This window comes from Macrobrachium rosenbergii, chromosome 20, assembly GCF_040412425.1.
Source record: "Macrobrachium rosenbergii isolate ZJJX-2024 chromosome 20, ASM4041242v1, whole genome shotgun sequence".
In the NCBI taxonomy this organism is placed as follows: domain Eukaryota; kingdom Metazoa; phylum Arthropoda; class Malacostraca; order Decapoda; family Palaemonidae; genus Macrobrachium; species Macrobrachium rosenbergii.
Window position 1 is genome coordinate 9,977,501 of NC_089760.1, and position 18,127 is coordinate 9,995,627.

Sequence of the window (18,127 nt, forward strand, 5' to 3'; positions counted from 1 at the left end):
CGCTATAATGTGGTTCGGATTCCACAATAAGCTGTAGGTCCCGTTGCTAGGTAACCAATTGGTTCTTAGCCACGTAAAATAAGTCCAATTCTTCGGGCCAGCCCTAGGGGAGCTGTTAATCAGCTCAGTGGTCTGATTAAACTAAGGCATACTTAACTTTCACCCAGGAAGGTAAGTGCCCAGCACAGGAGCTTTTTGGATAGAGCGCACCCACCTTTCCATCATAATGCTGTCGTTTACTTGCTTAACCAGTAGGGTTCTCATGTAGGAATTTTTTAACATAAGCGTCGACACTTCGTACTTAGTCTAAAACACAATTCTAAAACACAATTTCTCAAGTTTTTTTTATAAAAGAAAGTTATCGTAGTCTTTATTCTATGGGTTTTGGGACATAGCACAGCTCTTCAAACTATGGCTCTATATATATATATATATATATATATATATATATATATATATATATATATATATATATATATATATATATATATATATATATATATATATATATATATATATATATATATATATATATATATATATATATATATATATATATATATATATATATATATATATATATATATATATATATACACACACACATATATATACACATATATATATACACATATATATGTATATATACATATATATATATATATATATATATATACATATATATATATATATATATATATATATACATATATATATATATATATATATATATATATATATATATATATATATATATACTGGGAATCCTTCGGATGAGAAAAATTGTCTCCGGGGTTCCTCAAAGTGACAAAGGTTGGGAACCACTGCGGTTTAGGGTATACGGCCTTAACTTAGCAGAATCATAACCAATGATTAACAACTCTCGCACTTTTTTTTATGCTCGTTGACTTCTTACGCCTAGACAACACTGAATATTTCATGGTGCTTTGCATTACATATCCCTTGTGGTTACATAATACTTGTATACAGCGCACCTGCGGAAATTATTATCGAATGTTACGAGAAATATTGGTAGTTTATTCCATTGTTCAGAAAATTTTCAATATTTATTTTTGTTTAATGCCCACATTTATTTTGATATCAATTTATCCTTCTTTACTAACCTCTGTTTTATATCTTTCCTTTTAATTTACTTTCTTTTTACGTAAGCTAATTACAATCAGTGTAAGTAATATTGGTAAATTTAATGGCCATTTGGTTTGTTCCTTAATAATAATAATAATAATAATAATAATAATAATAATAATAATAATAATAATAATAATAATAATAATAATAATAACAATACTTCATTTTTAAATGCAAAGGAAACTTACGTGAGCTTTATATTTCTGAACCCTTCCTCATACCAGTAAGTCAGGAAACCTCTTAGGTAACGAGGCTGATGTGGTGCCGCTCTCAAGAGAAGCTAAGGAGACAAACGGATTTTAATCCACTAGATTACAGGTTTAACCACTTATGTAATTTGAGTGCATTTAAACAAAAATTAGTTTTCAGTCTTTTCCAATCAATGTATTAAATTGTTTGTAATAGCGAAGTAACTCCTACAGTGACGTTATGATCCAAATTAAGCAAAGAAAAAAGATATAGATAAGAAAATGTATAATGCGTTGAAATTTGATAACATATAAGGCAGTGATTAACTTCACTACAAACAATTTATTTCTAAGAAATACTTCCAGAATAAATGCCATTGTGGAAAGAAGGGAAAATCTAATAGCAAACGACGGTAGACAAATCAATAGCTCGTTTAGCATTGGTCATTCTAGAGTTGCTCAACCACTTTGTAAATTTTTCATCAAAACGTTATCATCCTTAACCATCGATTATCATCCTGCAAACGTTAGCAGTTAACCTTTACTCTTAAATTATGGAACACCAGGAAGCAAGCCCTTACAAAAAATAAACACTGGTATAATATGGTTAGTGGGAAATAAATTATCAATTTCAAAATCAAAAAACTTAATTGACTTCTATAAGTGGGTAGTTGCGTTCACTTGTTGGTGGTCAAATTTTTTTATCCAACCTTTGTTTTCTTTGTTTGTTTATTCGTAGCTACTATTAAACAGTTTTTTTTCCTAAAATAGTATCACTGTTTAATGACTCCTATTTCAATTATTATTTTTTTTCTTATAAACGCATATATAGAATTTAAGTGAAACTGGAAGACACCCTTACGCCACATGTGTAACATGTAACACTAGGTGAGGCACCAGTAAACGCTTACCAATAAACTATTTTAAGAGAGAGAGAGAGAGAGAGAGAGAGAGAGAGAGAGAGAGAGAGAGAGAGATTCTGAGAATCTTCCATCATTCTGCCTACAGTTTTTGACTGGTAGAATCAAGATGAATCCGAGGAGTCTAAGCCTTTCACGGAACAATGCTCTTGTCAGAGCCTCGGCTTAACACACTCCCAGAAGTATAAGATCACGTTTCCCATTTAGTTAGTGTGACAGCTGGAAACGTGCGTGGGAAAAACAAATTCCCCTTATCTCTCCAGCAGCAGTTCACGTCTTTATCTTTTTTCTTCATCAGTGACATGATTGAAACCGTGGGTTGAATTCATATGATATGCAGCGTGAGAAATGGAAATACAAAAAGACCGAACTGCCAGTTTCATGAAGTACGAGAACCTTACAGGATCTCTGATGAAATATTTTCGACAACGAATGGGAATATGAATTATAAATTTAATTACCATGACGACCTCTGCTGCTGAGAGATTGCGGAAAAGTAAATGTACAATGTCGATCCGGGTCTCACCATTTTAAGCTCTGAGAGATGCAGGCAAAGAGGTTAGGTAACTGGGAATTTATAGCAGTAACAAAAGCTATTTCGATGAGTGATTTCAACTGTCATTTAATTTTAAATTATCTGACCCAGACCTGAAGACATAAAGATAATGAGGTATAAAAATAGGAGCTGGGATCTGCGGTATAAATAAACAGAAATGGAAGTCATACTCACGCTTTCAAAGGAAAGAAGATCCCATAGGATAACGCGAGAAAGAAATGATCTCCGATGTCTGGCATGAGGGAAAGAAACAAATCTGATATCCGAGGGTTACTGATTTTTCCGCAGACTAAGATGTAGGAAGCTGTAAGAAGGCGCTAGACCGCCTGGGATGCGAAGTAAGTGTCTTTCATCTGAGCCATAGAGTTTGCCGTGTGGGTCACACGGATTTAGAGAGGATAAAATGACAGGAGCACCAACATTTCCAAAATCTACAAGTCGCTCAGTATTGCCAAAAAAAGGACGAGACTGGAACACCTTTAGCATCTGTGCTTTTACACCAGAGATGAAAAGGAAAGCTGGTTTTTTATAAACTTTTTTAAAAGCATTTATGCAGTAAAATAAACAAATTTCCGAATTGGACGGGGAAAAGAGAGAAATGTGCTTGAACAGTGTCTCAGAAGCTCTGATTGTCTAATTATGTCGACAATCATATGTGTTCTCTTAAGTAGAGAGTTATTTTACATACAGAAAGAAATTTGCTCAATGAATACTTATGACGGAATTTCGTACTGAAAGGAAAGTAAACAAACTTTATGGTCAGTATGAGGAGCAGTAAAATATAGAAAGACCTTGAAAATAGAAGAAACTTGAGCTGTGGCAACAGAACAAGGAAGAATGTTTTTAAAACTAGACGAGAAAGAAGAGTCATAACTGTCAATAACATGCATAATGATATTAGTTAAATATAAAGCTGTGAAGCGGCTACTAAAAAAAAAAAAATGTCGTATGCATAACGTTGCAAACTTAGCATTATGCAATATTCCTTCGTGCGCTTAAGAAACACAAAAACATGACAGATGATTACTGAAGGTCTTCAGAGAAAATGATCTATTATCAACGATACATGAAACACGGACCTTACCTCAAAAAACCCATGCCAGTTATGTGAAATATAAAATCTGCATTTAATGCGTTTGAAAATGTAAATACAAGGGATGGTCGATGTCAAAACAATGAACCAATTTCCTCAAATTATAACCTTTTTCTATGTCCTTTGGGTTGGTTTAGCCCGGGCATGGATCCAAGGTAAAGGGCAAGTGTTATACTCAAGTCAGGTTAAACTGGCACACGGGAACTACACTGCAAATCGAATGACAAAAGGTAAATTGTACAGGAATCCTCTCTCCCATTACTGACTAAACCAAAATGGAATTGTCACCTAAAGGAAAATGAATAATGCGGAGTAGGAAACGAGAAACCTCGATAGCTACAAATATTGGCAATTGCATGTCAATTTGCTCTTTGATAATCAACTGCCAATTAAATTTTGGAGCCAATAATGAGAGGATCCTTTGATACGAAACATCCAAAACTCTAGGATCTCTGATTTCAATTTGGGACTTGTGACTTCGATTTATGATCGATGACTTCAGCACAGCCATGACAAATTGCAATACTGACCATGTAATAACCTTGTAATTACTCATTTATTGGTTGCATATATTATCGGTAATCGATTGATTTTATTTATGCCTTTTTATGCAATCCATGCATGCCTAATGTAATCACAACGTATGAGGTCTGCTAAAAATAATGAAGTTTTCATAGTCTGAACAATATATAGTAATAAATGATAATTATAATTTTATTCGGTTAAAATATACCAGTCAAAAATCTGTCATGTGCTTTTTAGTAGCTCTCTGGTTATGCAACAAGCAAAATATAATGCTATTTTGATGCAGATATATCTTTTGCCGATCATTGGTTATCTGTATTCGAGAAAATTGTTCAATTCAAATTTCATAGCTTTCATAGACACGCGTTTTGAGCACAAGTTCTGAGAAACATTAGGAAAAACCTGATGATTGAAAACGTAGATTCTAATATTAGCATTCTAAAAAAAACAACTCAAAATATTAATATGCCAAGATAAGAAATATTTCGAAAACATATTTCCCGCAAAATTTATCTTTACTTTGATTGTGCAAAAGGCTTTTGATTATATCTTTATGTTTTCATTCTTAAGGGACCTACACTAATTATAATAACAGGCAGAACGTTCATCTATTCCCTAGCTATGTAGGATAATATAAAATGTCAAATTTATTGCATTCGATAGGGCGTCTGTCCATCGTGCCTAATAATTAAAACAATAATAATAATAATAATAATAATAATAATAATAATAATAATAATAATAATAATAATAATAATAATGGAGAAAGAAATCCACAGTTATGCATCTGTATAATTATATTTTTAAAAAAATTGAGATAAATAGGGAGTCTCGAGAATCTGCATGACTGAAGACGGGAATTGTTCAGAATCTCCAAAGCTCTGTTTATATTTTTATTTCTAAATATATTTGTACAGATGTATAAATGTGGATTTGTTTCTCCATTTCAAGACTCATGCAACTGAAAATATTCTTTAATAATAATAATAATAATAATAATAATAATAATAATAATAATAATAATAATAATAATAATAATAATAATACTTTGGGTATAGGCCCTCTTTCAAACATGTTTTGTTAAATATGATGGCAGCCTTGATTGCATGAATCTTGTAGATTATTCGTTCAACTCTTCTGATTAGCCTTTTTTCTCCTTCAGCAACAGAATTAAGTAAAATGCCCAGAAGCACTGACGATGCCCGCACTCGTTTTAGGACCCCGCCCTCGGAATTTGCATTACCTTTGACTTTTGATACTTTTATAAATAAAACCCCTACAATGAACTTTGGCATTTTACTTAATTCTGTAGATGAAGAAGAAAAGTGGCTAATTAGAAGAGTTGAAAGAATGATCTACAAGATTAATGCAACCAAGGCTGCAATAATATTTAACAAATAATAATAATAATAATAATAATAATAATAATAATAATAATAATAATAATCAAATTCTGCAGTTGTTATTGTGGGTAATACTTATAATCAGGATGATAATGGCGAATATGACGAAATGCACTGCATCTGCCTTGATTGTATACAAGTTGTGCCCCTAAGAACACGGTGATGGCATCGTGCTAGTGTTTTATGACCTAGGAGTATTATATGCCTCCGTGTCATAACAATTAGATTAAATCTGTGTGAGACTAGAAAACATATTTGGAAGGCGGAGTGTTACGACCACCTACGAGCCGGTTCTGCTTGCGAGCAAAAATTAATTTATATAGGTGTGTATATATATATATATATATATATATATATATATATATATATATATATATATATATATGTGTATGTGTGTGTGTGTGTGTGTGTATAAACATATATACATATCAAGCGCTACAAGAAAGAATTGAAAAAAAAAAAAAAAAAAAAAAAAAAGCGGTTGTAAATCCTGACCTGTGTCCGAGTGTTTAAATCATATATATATATATATATATATATATATATATATATATATATATATATATATATATATATATGTGTATATATATATAATATGCATTAATCTACAAATGTCCTTTAATATCTAATTCGCTCTACCTCGGAAATAATATATTTTTATATAATATTTACCCGAAGGGGGAGCTTTTAATTTCGAGAGGCAGAGCTAATTGGATATTAAAGGACATTTGTAGCTTAATGCTTGTATATGAATCACGGTGATGTGATGAATTTCATTCATATATATATATATATATATATATATATATATATATATATATATGTATATATATATATATATATAGATAGGTAGATAGATATATGTATAGATAGATATATATATACATATATATATATATATATATATATATATATATATATATATATATATATATATATATATATATATATATATATATATAGAGCTGCTTCCCTGTTTGCAGGTGGGTCCAAAGAAAATATAAGATAACGAGTACTGCCACAGTAACACTTAAACAGCTGTGTGTGAATATAGCCCCCCGTTCAGAAAGTTTCCACAGCACTGATTATTCATACTCCTACAAAACCACCTTAGATACACTGCACCATTCACCTCTATTAGCACAGTCCCTGGCTTCCTGGATGTTGGGGCCCTTCCTTTTCTAAACCTCTTTCACTCCATCAGCCATCCATGTCTAGGTTTCTCCTTTCTTCCTCCCAACGCTTCTGTACTGTACACTTTTACCACCAAGTTACACACATCCATTCTTTCTACTTGGCCAAACCATCTCAAAACAGTGACCCCAGATTTCACCCAAGCAAGTCCATTTACAACTCCCCGTATTTTCCCCAAATTTTTCGCCTTTTCAGTTCGTTCTGTATCACAAATGCATTATAAGCAATTCAACTTTCCCCTCTTCCTTTATTCACATTGTAGTCCTTACTTCACTTCCACAGAGGAGAGTTACTTCCACAAAACTGTCGTCATTTCAACCTTTGCTTCCATTAGCACAAAATTTCCTCCAAATCCTATTCATGCATTTTGCTACCTTTCTTGCTAGGCCTATTGTGTGCCTATTTTCCCATCCTACCGTCTTCTAAAATATCAAATCATAATTATTAGAATCTATTTGTTTCATTCTCTCATTAATAACATCTATGCTCATTCTCCCAGGCTCTCATTTACCCTCATAATTTTAGTCTTGCTCATATATATGCTCTTAACCTCCTCCTCTTGCAATGACTTTCAAACTTTTTTCACTGATCTCTGCATTTCACTTCATTGTTTTCCAGTCACTACAGTATCATCTGCAAACATCAAGCATTGTGCACTCCGTTCATGACCCAACACTCCCTACTTAGAACCTGCACCTATAGGCCATTCTCTGAATTCTTGCATCACCACATTCATCAAAACATTAAACAGCCATAGAAACACTGCATACCCTTGTCTTGACCTCAGTCTTACATCAGACCAGTCACTCTCACACCTGCAATCTCAGCTCTTACCCATGTTCATTTGGTTCTTTCACCCATCCCCAGAGTCTCTCCTACACCACAAGCAGTACTCATGCCATAATTAGACACCTATTGGCTAATCCAGACATAATTAATCCTGTCATTCCCATTAATGCGCACTCAGAGCTAAGACTTCAAACTTCCTCTGCTTAAAACGATCAGCTGCCATACATTTCTTTTCATCGGCATCACAAACACGTAAATTCAAAACCCTAAGATATATCGTCACTTTATATGTGTGTGTGTGTTTTTTGCAGTAGAGTACAAGGTATGAGATAGCATCCACCATATCCACAGCCAGTTAGTGAACTTTGCAACATATAGGGTGGCAAAACACAATCATTTATCCCAACATGATACAGGAATGATAATCATTGCCATTGGTTTCATGAGGGGAATCTCATCTGTGATTATTCTATCATTTTGGGGCTACATCTTCCCAAGGCACCCTTAACCCTTTACTGGTTTGTACCAAATGCTACTGACAAAGTACCAGCCCACAGCGAGAAGGATGACCTGAAATTGTAGTTCATCCTCACTTTAAGGGACATATCCATCTTCAGGAATGACAACCTCTACTAGATGTTCTTTTGCCTAAAGGTATAGAGCAATGGCTAGAGTTGCAAAACAGTGACACCTCCTATATATATATAATATATATGTCTTTATTTATCTTACACACACACACACACACACACACACACACACACACACACACACATTTATATTACACACACACACATATATATATATATATATATATATATATATATATATATATATATATATATATATAATATATATATATATAGTGTGTTTTGTTTAAATCACCTCACTGGGCCACATGATGTGCATTTGGAGAAATACAACTGGAAAAAATACAACACGTTAAAAATCCTGAGGTCTGATGCACAGTCATAGGAATTTATATTCTATATACTGGGTTGACTTTAAAAGAGAACATATAAAAGTAGAAAAAGTATTCACACCTGACTGGAAAAACAGGGTGCCACAACAAATATTTTCCACGTTTCTGTTGAAATAAATGAATCAAGTTTATACATCCTAGGCTGATATTCATATTTTAACGGAAGTGATCACGTTGGTAAAAATTCGCAATCTTTGGTACGATAAAAATAATAAAAATAGCAAAATCAATAAACGGTTTGAATTCTAATTTCCAAAGATGAAAAATTTTCCTGCTGTTGGTTAAGCTTCATACCGAGTAGAGAGTAGCTTTTTTATATTATAAACTTGTTGTTTGGTACCACTCTGATGCCAATATAAAGAAGAATGTAAACGTGGCGAATAAACTGAATTATTTAAAATTTAATAGTGAGCCTAGGCTTGTGAGTTTTTTTATTATTATTATTTACCCAATGCCTGCTAACAGTGGTTTAGAATTCTTATCTGATACATGAGAGAGCAGGCATCTGGATATATCATTTCATGAAAATACCTTGATAAAACTGATCGAAATATTTAGAATAAAAACCTGATTTCATAAGGAAATATTACTCACAACATTTTTTTATAAGTATGGGGCATCAACAGTCTAGAGTTTTATGCAAATTTGACATGGAATTTTGTGAAGGGAAAATATAAAAACGAAATCATTTAAATAAGTGTTGCACAACATATATAAATATATATATATATATATATATATATATATATATATATATATATATATATATATATATATATATATATATATATTATATATATATATATATATATATATATATATATATATATATATATATATATATATATATATATATATATATATATATATATATATATATATATATATATATGTATATATATATATATATATATATATATATATATATATATATATATATATATATATATATATATATGGGTGTGTGTGTGTGTGTGTGTAAAGCAATACTGAAATCTCTTCTCACAGTCATGTTTATTTACGAACATTACGTATTTGCAGCGCAGAATATACTGATGATGAAATAGATGTAATTTGGAACACAGACAAGAAATAAAATTTTCTGGCGTTGATTTTTTTTCCTTTCCTGCTTTCCTAATCATACCTATTACATCATTAGAGTATAGGCAACAAAGATTTTAAAGATAGTAGGCTTACAAGGTTATGTAGCTTTCGATAAAATTAATAACATGGAAAGAACTCTCCCTACAACAATAAATGATGTTTAAACAAAATCTCAAGAGTGTCACGTGATAACTTTCATGTTATTCAAATGGGAAAATCAGTCAATAAAGAAAACAGGACAACATAATATGTGCATAAGACATGCGCAGGAGAATAGTCCAATTTCCGTTCATCTTAGCGAAAACAATACTGCTGTCAAATGACCAGTAGCTAAATGCATGATTTACTTTAATAATATCCTGATTTAAAAAAAAAAAAAAAAAAAAAAAAAACTTTCGTAAGAATATAAATACTAACATAGATATATACAAACTTAATTATTTTCATAAGAAACTTGTAAAATGTATAGAATTTTAGGAATGCAACTAGTCTGGGCCCAACAGCAAAGGCATGAGGCCAACTGCAATGAAAAGCAAGATTTATTAATGGAACGCTGACCTCACTCACTAATGAGGTGGCGGGGTCTGCCATTTTTTTTTCCTGTCAAGTGCGAATATTTTTTTTTGGATCGGGTGTATTTTCGTTTGCATTGTCACCCTAACGTGTGTATTTCTACCACTATGAGTCATTGCTCTTGAATGTGTCATAGAAAACTAAAGATGAAATCGGTCTGGATTTGTACCCTGTTTGATTTTTCCCCCTGCTTCATCTATACACACACAAACACACACACACACACACACACACACACACACACACACACACACACACATATATATATATATATATATATATATATATATATATATATATATATATATATATATATATATATATATATGCATATGCACTTCCATGTATATTTAGAACAGAGAATGGATAAGTCCCATGTGTAAGAAAATTCTGAAACGCCAGCTGCTTTACAGGTTTCATAACCTGTACAGAAGGTTCATCAGAAAAGCATCAAAAACCCTTAAACACATTGCACTGCTGTCTCTTCCTACCAAAGTTTTTTTTATTTGTCTATTATTCCCTATTCTCTGTAAAGCGTGTGGCATCTCAAAATACTCTGACTCACCGTTCCTCGAAGGCGTCTGTTTCGTATTTCGACTGTTCTCGCTGTAAAGACCACAAATTTTATCTTGCCTTTCATCTTCATCATCTACACTTTACTTCGGTAAAGAGAAATACTCTAAACAACCTCTTTATCCATTTCGATTTCTTATCATTTCTCTTCTTTTACCAATACTTTACACTCAACTTGCTTCTGATTTTTTTTATTTATTTATTTATTTTTTTGTTACAACTATTCTGTAACTTGTCATTCTTCTCTTTTAAACATCCGTGACATTAACTCCCATGTACTTGCACAATCAGTTATTTTTATTCCTTTTACTTGCATATAACATTCCTCGTTCAGTTATCACTGGTTTTCTTTACAATTGTTACCTCACAACTGCCCAAAGGCAATTAAACATTTACATTATTGTAATTACGATCAAACTCTTTCGCTAGTGTGCAGCTTGTCACGACTTTTCCCATTCAGTTTTGCGCCATTTCCATACATCATAGATTCCTTAAACAGGTTACAACAGTTTTGTTCATGCTACATCCTAACTTGCATGTCATTTTGCATTTTCCTTGTATCTTCACATGAACAAAAATACAAAACAGTCATGCAGATTCAACACACCCTTGTTTTATAAACACTTTACACCAAACTGATAACTCCTTTGTTTACATTTGCCTTTTCCTTTGCTATCAACCTATACTCGATAATGCAATGACATAATTGCTACAGTCATTTTTATTTCATTATCCTTATCCTTGTTTTTACCCTTTCCTTTGGAACCCACTACACACTTTTTTTTTTTAGATCCCCAGGACAACAAGTTAATTACACTTTTAGCTCCGTAATTCCCATGCCTCGTGTCACACTTCAATTCTTTTACCCCCAGACGACCGTCAATATATCCGAACAAGTATTTCCCATAAGTACTTTGAGCTCAGAAATTGCTGAGATTTATAACAGAACTGGATTTCGTATCCTACTATTATAAGATTTTTCACAACTCGAAAGCTGACTTGATTCAAGCCACACTTTGAGTTTATCATCGAAATCTCCAGATATGCAAAAAAAAGTCGATGTCAAGAAATTGTCCGCAGAACAGTTATTTTGATAAAAAGCCGTGATATATAATCATTACGACTGGGATTGTGTCACATACTGACTATAAATACATGCTTCCAAACGCTCAAATAAAAGAAAATTCACAATTTACTTGATGAAAAATATGGAATCCTTGCTGTAAACAGCCGTTTCTTGGGGATGTGCAGTAGTTAGAGGTTGATTAAAGTAAGCTCATCAAATCCTGGAATGAAAGTCTATGCTCAGTCCTCTTTGCGAAAGCAGGGGTTTCATTAGAAAAGTCTGGTGGTACGTAAGAGCACAACAGTTTAAGAAAATCCATCCAAGTGCGTTGCATAGTCAAGTAAAGCTGCGACCGTCCAATATAGTAAAAAGAGGGTAAAAGCCACGGTTAATAAAGTGCAGCAGAAAAAAATAGAGTAAATATGCACAATAACGAATAATCCGAGGAAAGAAGACTTAATTGCTATGAAATATAACGACTTGATAAAAGGATCTAAAAATTTAAACGGATGAAGATGATAAAATATGGATTACAAAACGAACAGAGAGTAATGATGGATGTTGAAAACGATCAAAATAAATTTAAGAAAACCAAGTAAGTGAAAAGAGTTGCCCTGCAATCAGTTCATGATGGAGAAAGGCTTGCAATAGGAGCGTGTCTGCGACCGCATCCGTCGCAAAAGGAACCGGTTCCAGAGACTATGAAATGTTATGGCATAAAGGTTATGAAGCAGCCTCAAATCTGAGAAACATGGTTAAACGGACGCCTGAGGACATAAGGCAACTAAATGTTGGAACCAAGGAGACTCTGCCATCCAAAATTTGAGATGTCTTGTACGATGTTGGATAAAACTGGTAGAAGGACGCGTCTGATGGTCCCAACTTCTTATATATATATTTTTTTTAACTGACATTCATGACTTCTAAATAACTACTAAATAAAATTTTAACTCCAATCTGTAAAATTTGCTTTTGGTTAATTCCTAAAATAAATATGGAGAGTCAGGGGTATTTATTTTTTATCATGGAAGAGTAGACATATGCGTATTTAACTGGAATTTTTGTTTTTATATCAATGTAATATGTAATTTTCGTCACGCTTACATTCTTATGAAAAATCTGTAACTAGTAACTTTTAACTAAAAATAAATTTCATAGGCATTTGAGGATCGGATATGCCATAACGGTATCTAATACTACTGTTATTATTATTATTATTATTATTATTATTATTATTATTATTATTATGCTTTTTGGAAAAATATGAGATTTACAAGAAGTGGCAGATGTTATTTCCACTCGACCTTTTACATTTGTTACCATCAACATCATTGCCATAAAAAATATAGTATTTTTAACAGCTCATGAATCATTTTCAACTAGCAACTCAATGCTTTATTTAAACTTCCTAACGTGTGTGTGTGTCTCTCTCTCTCTCCAACAGACCACAGTATCGGGGAACGTTAGCGTCAGCACCGTAAAATTAACGCCAGAACCAGGAGACCATGGAGTCCCTTTGGTCTGCAAGGCATTTAGCCCTAATCTTCCAGGGACGGTGATGCATGACCAAATAACACTCAATGTTCACTGTAAGTAATGAAGAATTTTACTTTTAAGCCTTTTAATCGGGATAGTATCTCTCTCTTTCTCATACACACACACATATATATATATATATATATATATATATATATATATATATATATATATATATATATATATATATATATATATATATATATATATGTGTGTGTGTGTTTGCACTTGTATGTATGTATGCAGAACATGAAAGATATCACTTCTCAACTCCATTATGAAATGCTGAAGTATTTTCACTAAAACCTCACATTCGAAGAGGAAAAAATCATTTAAGTTTAGTCCTAATTTACTTCATTTGAATTATAGCTCATAATAGAGGACTTATAGTTTCAGTTAAATCACCACGCTATACAGAAGAACAAAAAATGTTTTAAAGCAACAGGAAGACATAATGTAAATTAAATATAAAAAGCAGTCTACTAGGGAATTACTCAGCCTATTGACTCATTTATTGCTATCCGTAGTTGGCATCACAACAACGATGCCCCTCTTGTGCCTTGAAAATAAGAGCATCTTCCCCATCAAAATATGGATTTGGAGAGACATCCTTATTTTTGTGATTTATTGACTGAATATTTACTAGTAATATACAGTGATTATATTTACTACAAAAAATATTTTTATAGCGAAGATGCCCTCCATACTTCTCGATTCCCCGCATCTTTTGTATTTATTAAGCAATGTTACCTTAGAAACCAAAAGGGGAAAAAAAAAATGAAGGTGTTTCTTCTAAGTGGGATTTGACCTACACTCATTACTAAGTGAGAGGTTATCATTAACAAACGAGGCCACAGTGAAAAGCAAAAATTTATTTCTCCTTTACCTCTGTCATGAAACTTCCCTCCTAACTTCTTGCTATTTAACAAAACAATGTTTTTTTTTGACACTGCACATTTCCAGACATCCTGAAAATTTTTTAATGATGAAAACCAAGAGAAGGATGGAAAATCTGTCTTCCAGGAAGAAAAATAAAACATTAAGACGGCTTTATAAGATACAAAATATTGTTGAGTGAACAAAACTTTATTTTTTAAATATTTTGCAGAAGTTTGTAGTTGAATTGTTTCCCACAAACGTACATCAGGGTCTCCTAACTTTTTCACCAGAAAAGAACAACATTTCCGATTTTCTCTACCAAAGAAATAATGTTATGAGTCCTAATGAAGGTTTGCAGACTTTTTCAAAGAAATCTCAGGCATAATATTAATCGCATAAGCCGGAAAATTTTTCGGAGGACAGAAATATAATACACTTCGTTAACTGCTTCCCACTTGGTGTGAAACGACTAATGTAGGTTTATGTTAAGTAAAAAGCTTTTAATGCTGAAGACAGAGATGTTTTTAAATTCTAAGATTCTCTCTCTCTCTCTCTCTCTCCAATGTATGTATATATATATATATATATATATATATATATATATATATATATATATATATATATATATATATATATATATATATATATATATATATACATTGTGGGACCTACAATCAGTGGTGAAGCTCTGACTCTTGACTTCTGCTCCATTTCTTGGGCCTTAGTTCCTCGCGAACAAAGGGTATAATTAAAATCTTGCAACAGAATGCTGTACTCTTTGAAAAGAAAACTGTTCCTTATTAACAAAGAGAAATGGAAAGGTAAGTATTTTTACAATGAGATGTAAAATTTCGTAAATGTATACAATCGGAAGATGGTAGAAAGCACCATGCATACCTAATGATGTCTCATCTTTCTTATATAGCAACATCACGTGTTATTTTTTTAATTATTAGTAGGAGTACAAGATTCCAGTAGCTAATTTAGATGGCAGTGATGGTGTTGAAGTCATGATAAAAAAAAAAGTGATACTGAGACGTTTTCATGTTGCTATAAAGGCAGCTTAATGACCTACATAATTATGTCGACATTATGCAACAACAACAACATCACCATCAGTTATAATAATGCCACTTCATCCAATACTGAGGTATAATAACATCATGAGGAATTTCTTTGTGTAGTGTAACTACGCTAACAGTAAATTCCTCTCTTTATTTCCAAAAATACCGCAGGCAGTCAAACGTACTTCACACCTCTTCACTTTCACTTTTATCTGAAAACCATCGAACGGAAAACTTGACCGTACAACGAAGCCATCTCATAAATCCTGACAAACACTGTTTGGAAAATATTTAGCGTCAGTGTATGGAAATAGATACAGTCGGAATCAACAGAAATGGCTGGAAATGATTCCAATTAGCAAGTAAGCCAAAAGGATTAATTGCAAAGCTTTTCTGGTTGAGTGAAAGTAGGGGATTGGCAGTGCCAACAAAATATATTTCCAACATTGCAATATAAACCGCGTTTTCCCAGCCTGCGTGCAAAAAACGGGTAAACAGAAAAAAGAAGAGAAAATCCGAGATAGTAATTGGTCTTTTCATCTTTCGCGTAGATGTGGAGCTGGTCTGTAAACGTGTCCAGAACATCTGTTTAAATACATTTTTATTCACTCGTACATAACATTTCTATACATATTTGCTAACGTTATAAAAATTAAAATAGTGCTTTACACACCTTTTAGAAATAGTTTTTCACTGATGAGGATGTTTGATTGATTTTGTTTCATAAATACAATTATCTATATCTTAATGTTATTAAGATACAGTAAATCTGATTTAAAACCATATAAGGACAAAAATGATTTCATACATATTTTTAGAAATAGCTTCTCACTTATAAATGAACTTATCTGTATTAGATACAAAGTAAATTGACTGTTTGAATGAATCCTTCTACGAGTAAAACTGTAACTTTTATTCAAAGTCAAATAAGAAAAAGAAATGACTGTCCCTAAACTAGCGAGCAAGAGCAGCGCTACACAAATCAATTTTAGAATCTTTCCTCATGGAAATCTGTGAAGGTATAAAAGGAATTTTGATTCAGAGTCAAATAAGAAAAAAACGAACGTTCCTAAACTACTGAGCAAGAGCAAGCGTTACATAACTCAATTTTATGTTATTTCTGCCGCAGTTGTTCCAGTGGCCACCATCTCCATCAGCGGGGGAGCGGTTAATGGGGTTCGAGAAGGTGGCTCTGTCGTATTTACTTGCCACCTGAAGGCAAATCCGAAGGTTTACAACGTTACATGGTTTCACAACGTAAGTGTCTAAGAGGGGCTCCGTGAGGCAAGCTCTTTAAGCCATTACGAAAGTCCAATTTATATATATATATATATATATATATATATATATATATATATATATATATATATATATATAGATATATATTTATTATATAAATATATATATATATATATATATATATATATATATATTATTTATTTATTTATTTATAAGCGTGCTTTGCTTGTGTTTATTAATCTGCTTACTCTTTTACATTGATTTAGCAGTAGTTAGATGTATCCATGCACCAAAAGTTAAGAGAAAAGTGTTTTTAAACATGGTTAATAGACAACCTAAAAGTAAGTTTAAAGTCATTTAGGATTTTTCATTGTTTCCGTTCCCTGTATATTTTATCATTTTTATCCACTGAAGGAGTGCTATTTAGTCACTGTTAACTGCGTTAAAAGATGTTAATCTCTCTCACCAGGACACACAATTTCCTAATCGATTGATATCTTAAATCTGAATCATGCTCCGGAACCCATACATCTTCCTAAAATGTAACAGATTCATTATCAACTGGAAACTGAGGTACCCTCGCCGTCACCATTATACTTTCCAGAATGAACAAAACCTCTTAATGAATTCATTATTCTCCGTCAATAGGGTCGGACATTGCGGCGACGAGAGTGGGGCGCCCTTATAACCAACACAACCCTCCGTTTGCCCAACGTCACCGCTGATATGAGAGGCCTCTACACCTGCGTCGGCAGCAATAGAGAAGGCGATGGGCAAAGCAATGCCGTCAATTTAAACGTTGAATGTAAGTACTGTTTACTCATTCTTTTGTACCTACATTATAAATGACCTTGATCATCATGAGAGAGACGCTTCCGGTCTGATTTGCTCACTTCACTAATGAAGATGATGTGTAGCGTCAGGTAAAAATCAAGGTCGTCATCATTGAAAAACTGATATTAAATTGGTTGTGTTCTTATTGTCCAGATAAATGCAGTAAAATGCTAAAACGTATGCAAGAGAACATACCAGCACATGCAATATATATATACTGTACAGTACATACATACACACACACATACAGTATATACTATATATATATATATATATATATATATATATATATATATATATATATATATATATATATATATGTATATATACATATATATATATGTATATACATATATATATATACATATATATGCATGTATGTATGTACAGTGTATAAATATTGCATGTGCTGGTATGTTCTCTTGCATACGTTTTAGCATTTTACTGTAGGTGCACGATG

General features: G+C 32.4%; 1 protein-coding gene and 1 long non-coding RNA gene across 3 annotated transcripts in view; one reads left to right on the forward strand and one right to left on the reverse strand.

The window, feature by feature from the left end:
• The window catches only part of LOC136849041 (uncharacterized), a 521,318-nt gene that overhangs the window by 451,993 nt on the left and 51,198 nt on the right, over nucleotides 1-18,127 (reverse strand). The gene's annotated exons all lie outside the window — the stretch shown is intronic.
• The window catches only part of LOC136849039 (uncharacterized), a 465,615-nt gene that overhangs the window by 353,822 nt on the left and 93,666 nt on the right, over nucleotides 1-18,127 (forward strand). For both annotated transcript variants that reach the window (XM_067121930.1, XM_067121931.1), the window contains exons 8-10: nucleotides 13,560-13,704; nucleotides 16,724-16,851; nucleotides 17,482-17,638. In XM_067121930.1, coding sequence (XP_066978031.1) covers nucleotides 13,560-13,704; nucleotides 16,724-16,851; nucleotides 17,482-17,638 — 430 coding nt within the window. The remainder of the gene's footprint in view (nucleotides 1-13,559; nucleotides 13,705-16,723; nucleotides 16,852-17,481; nucleotides 17,639-18,127) is intronic.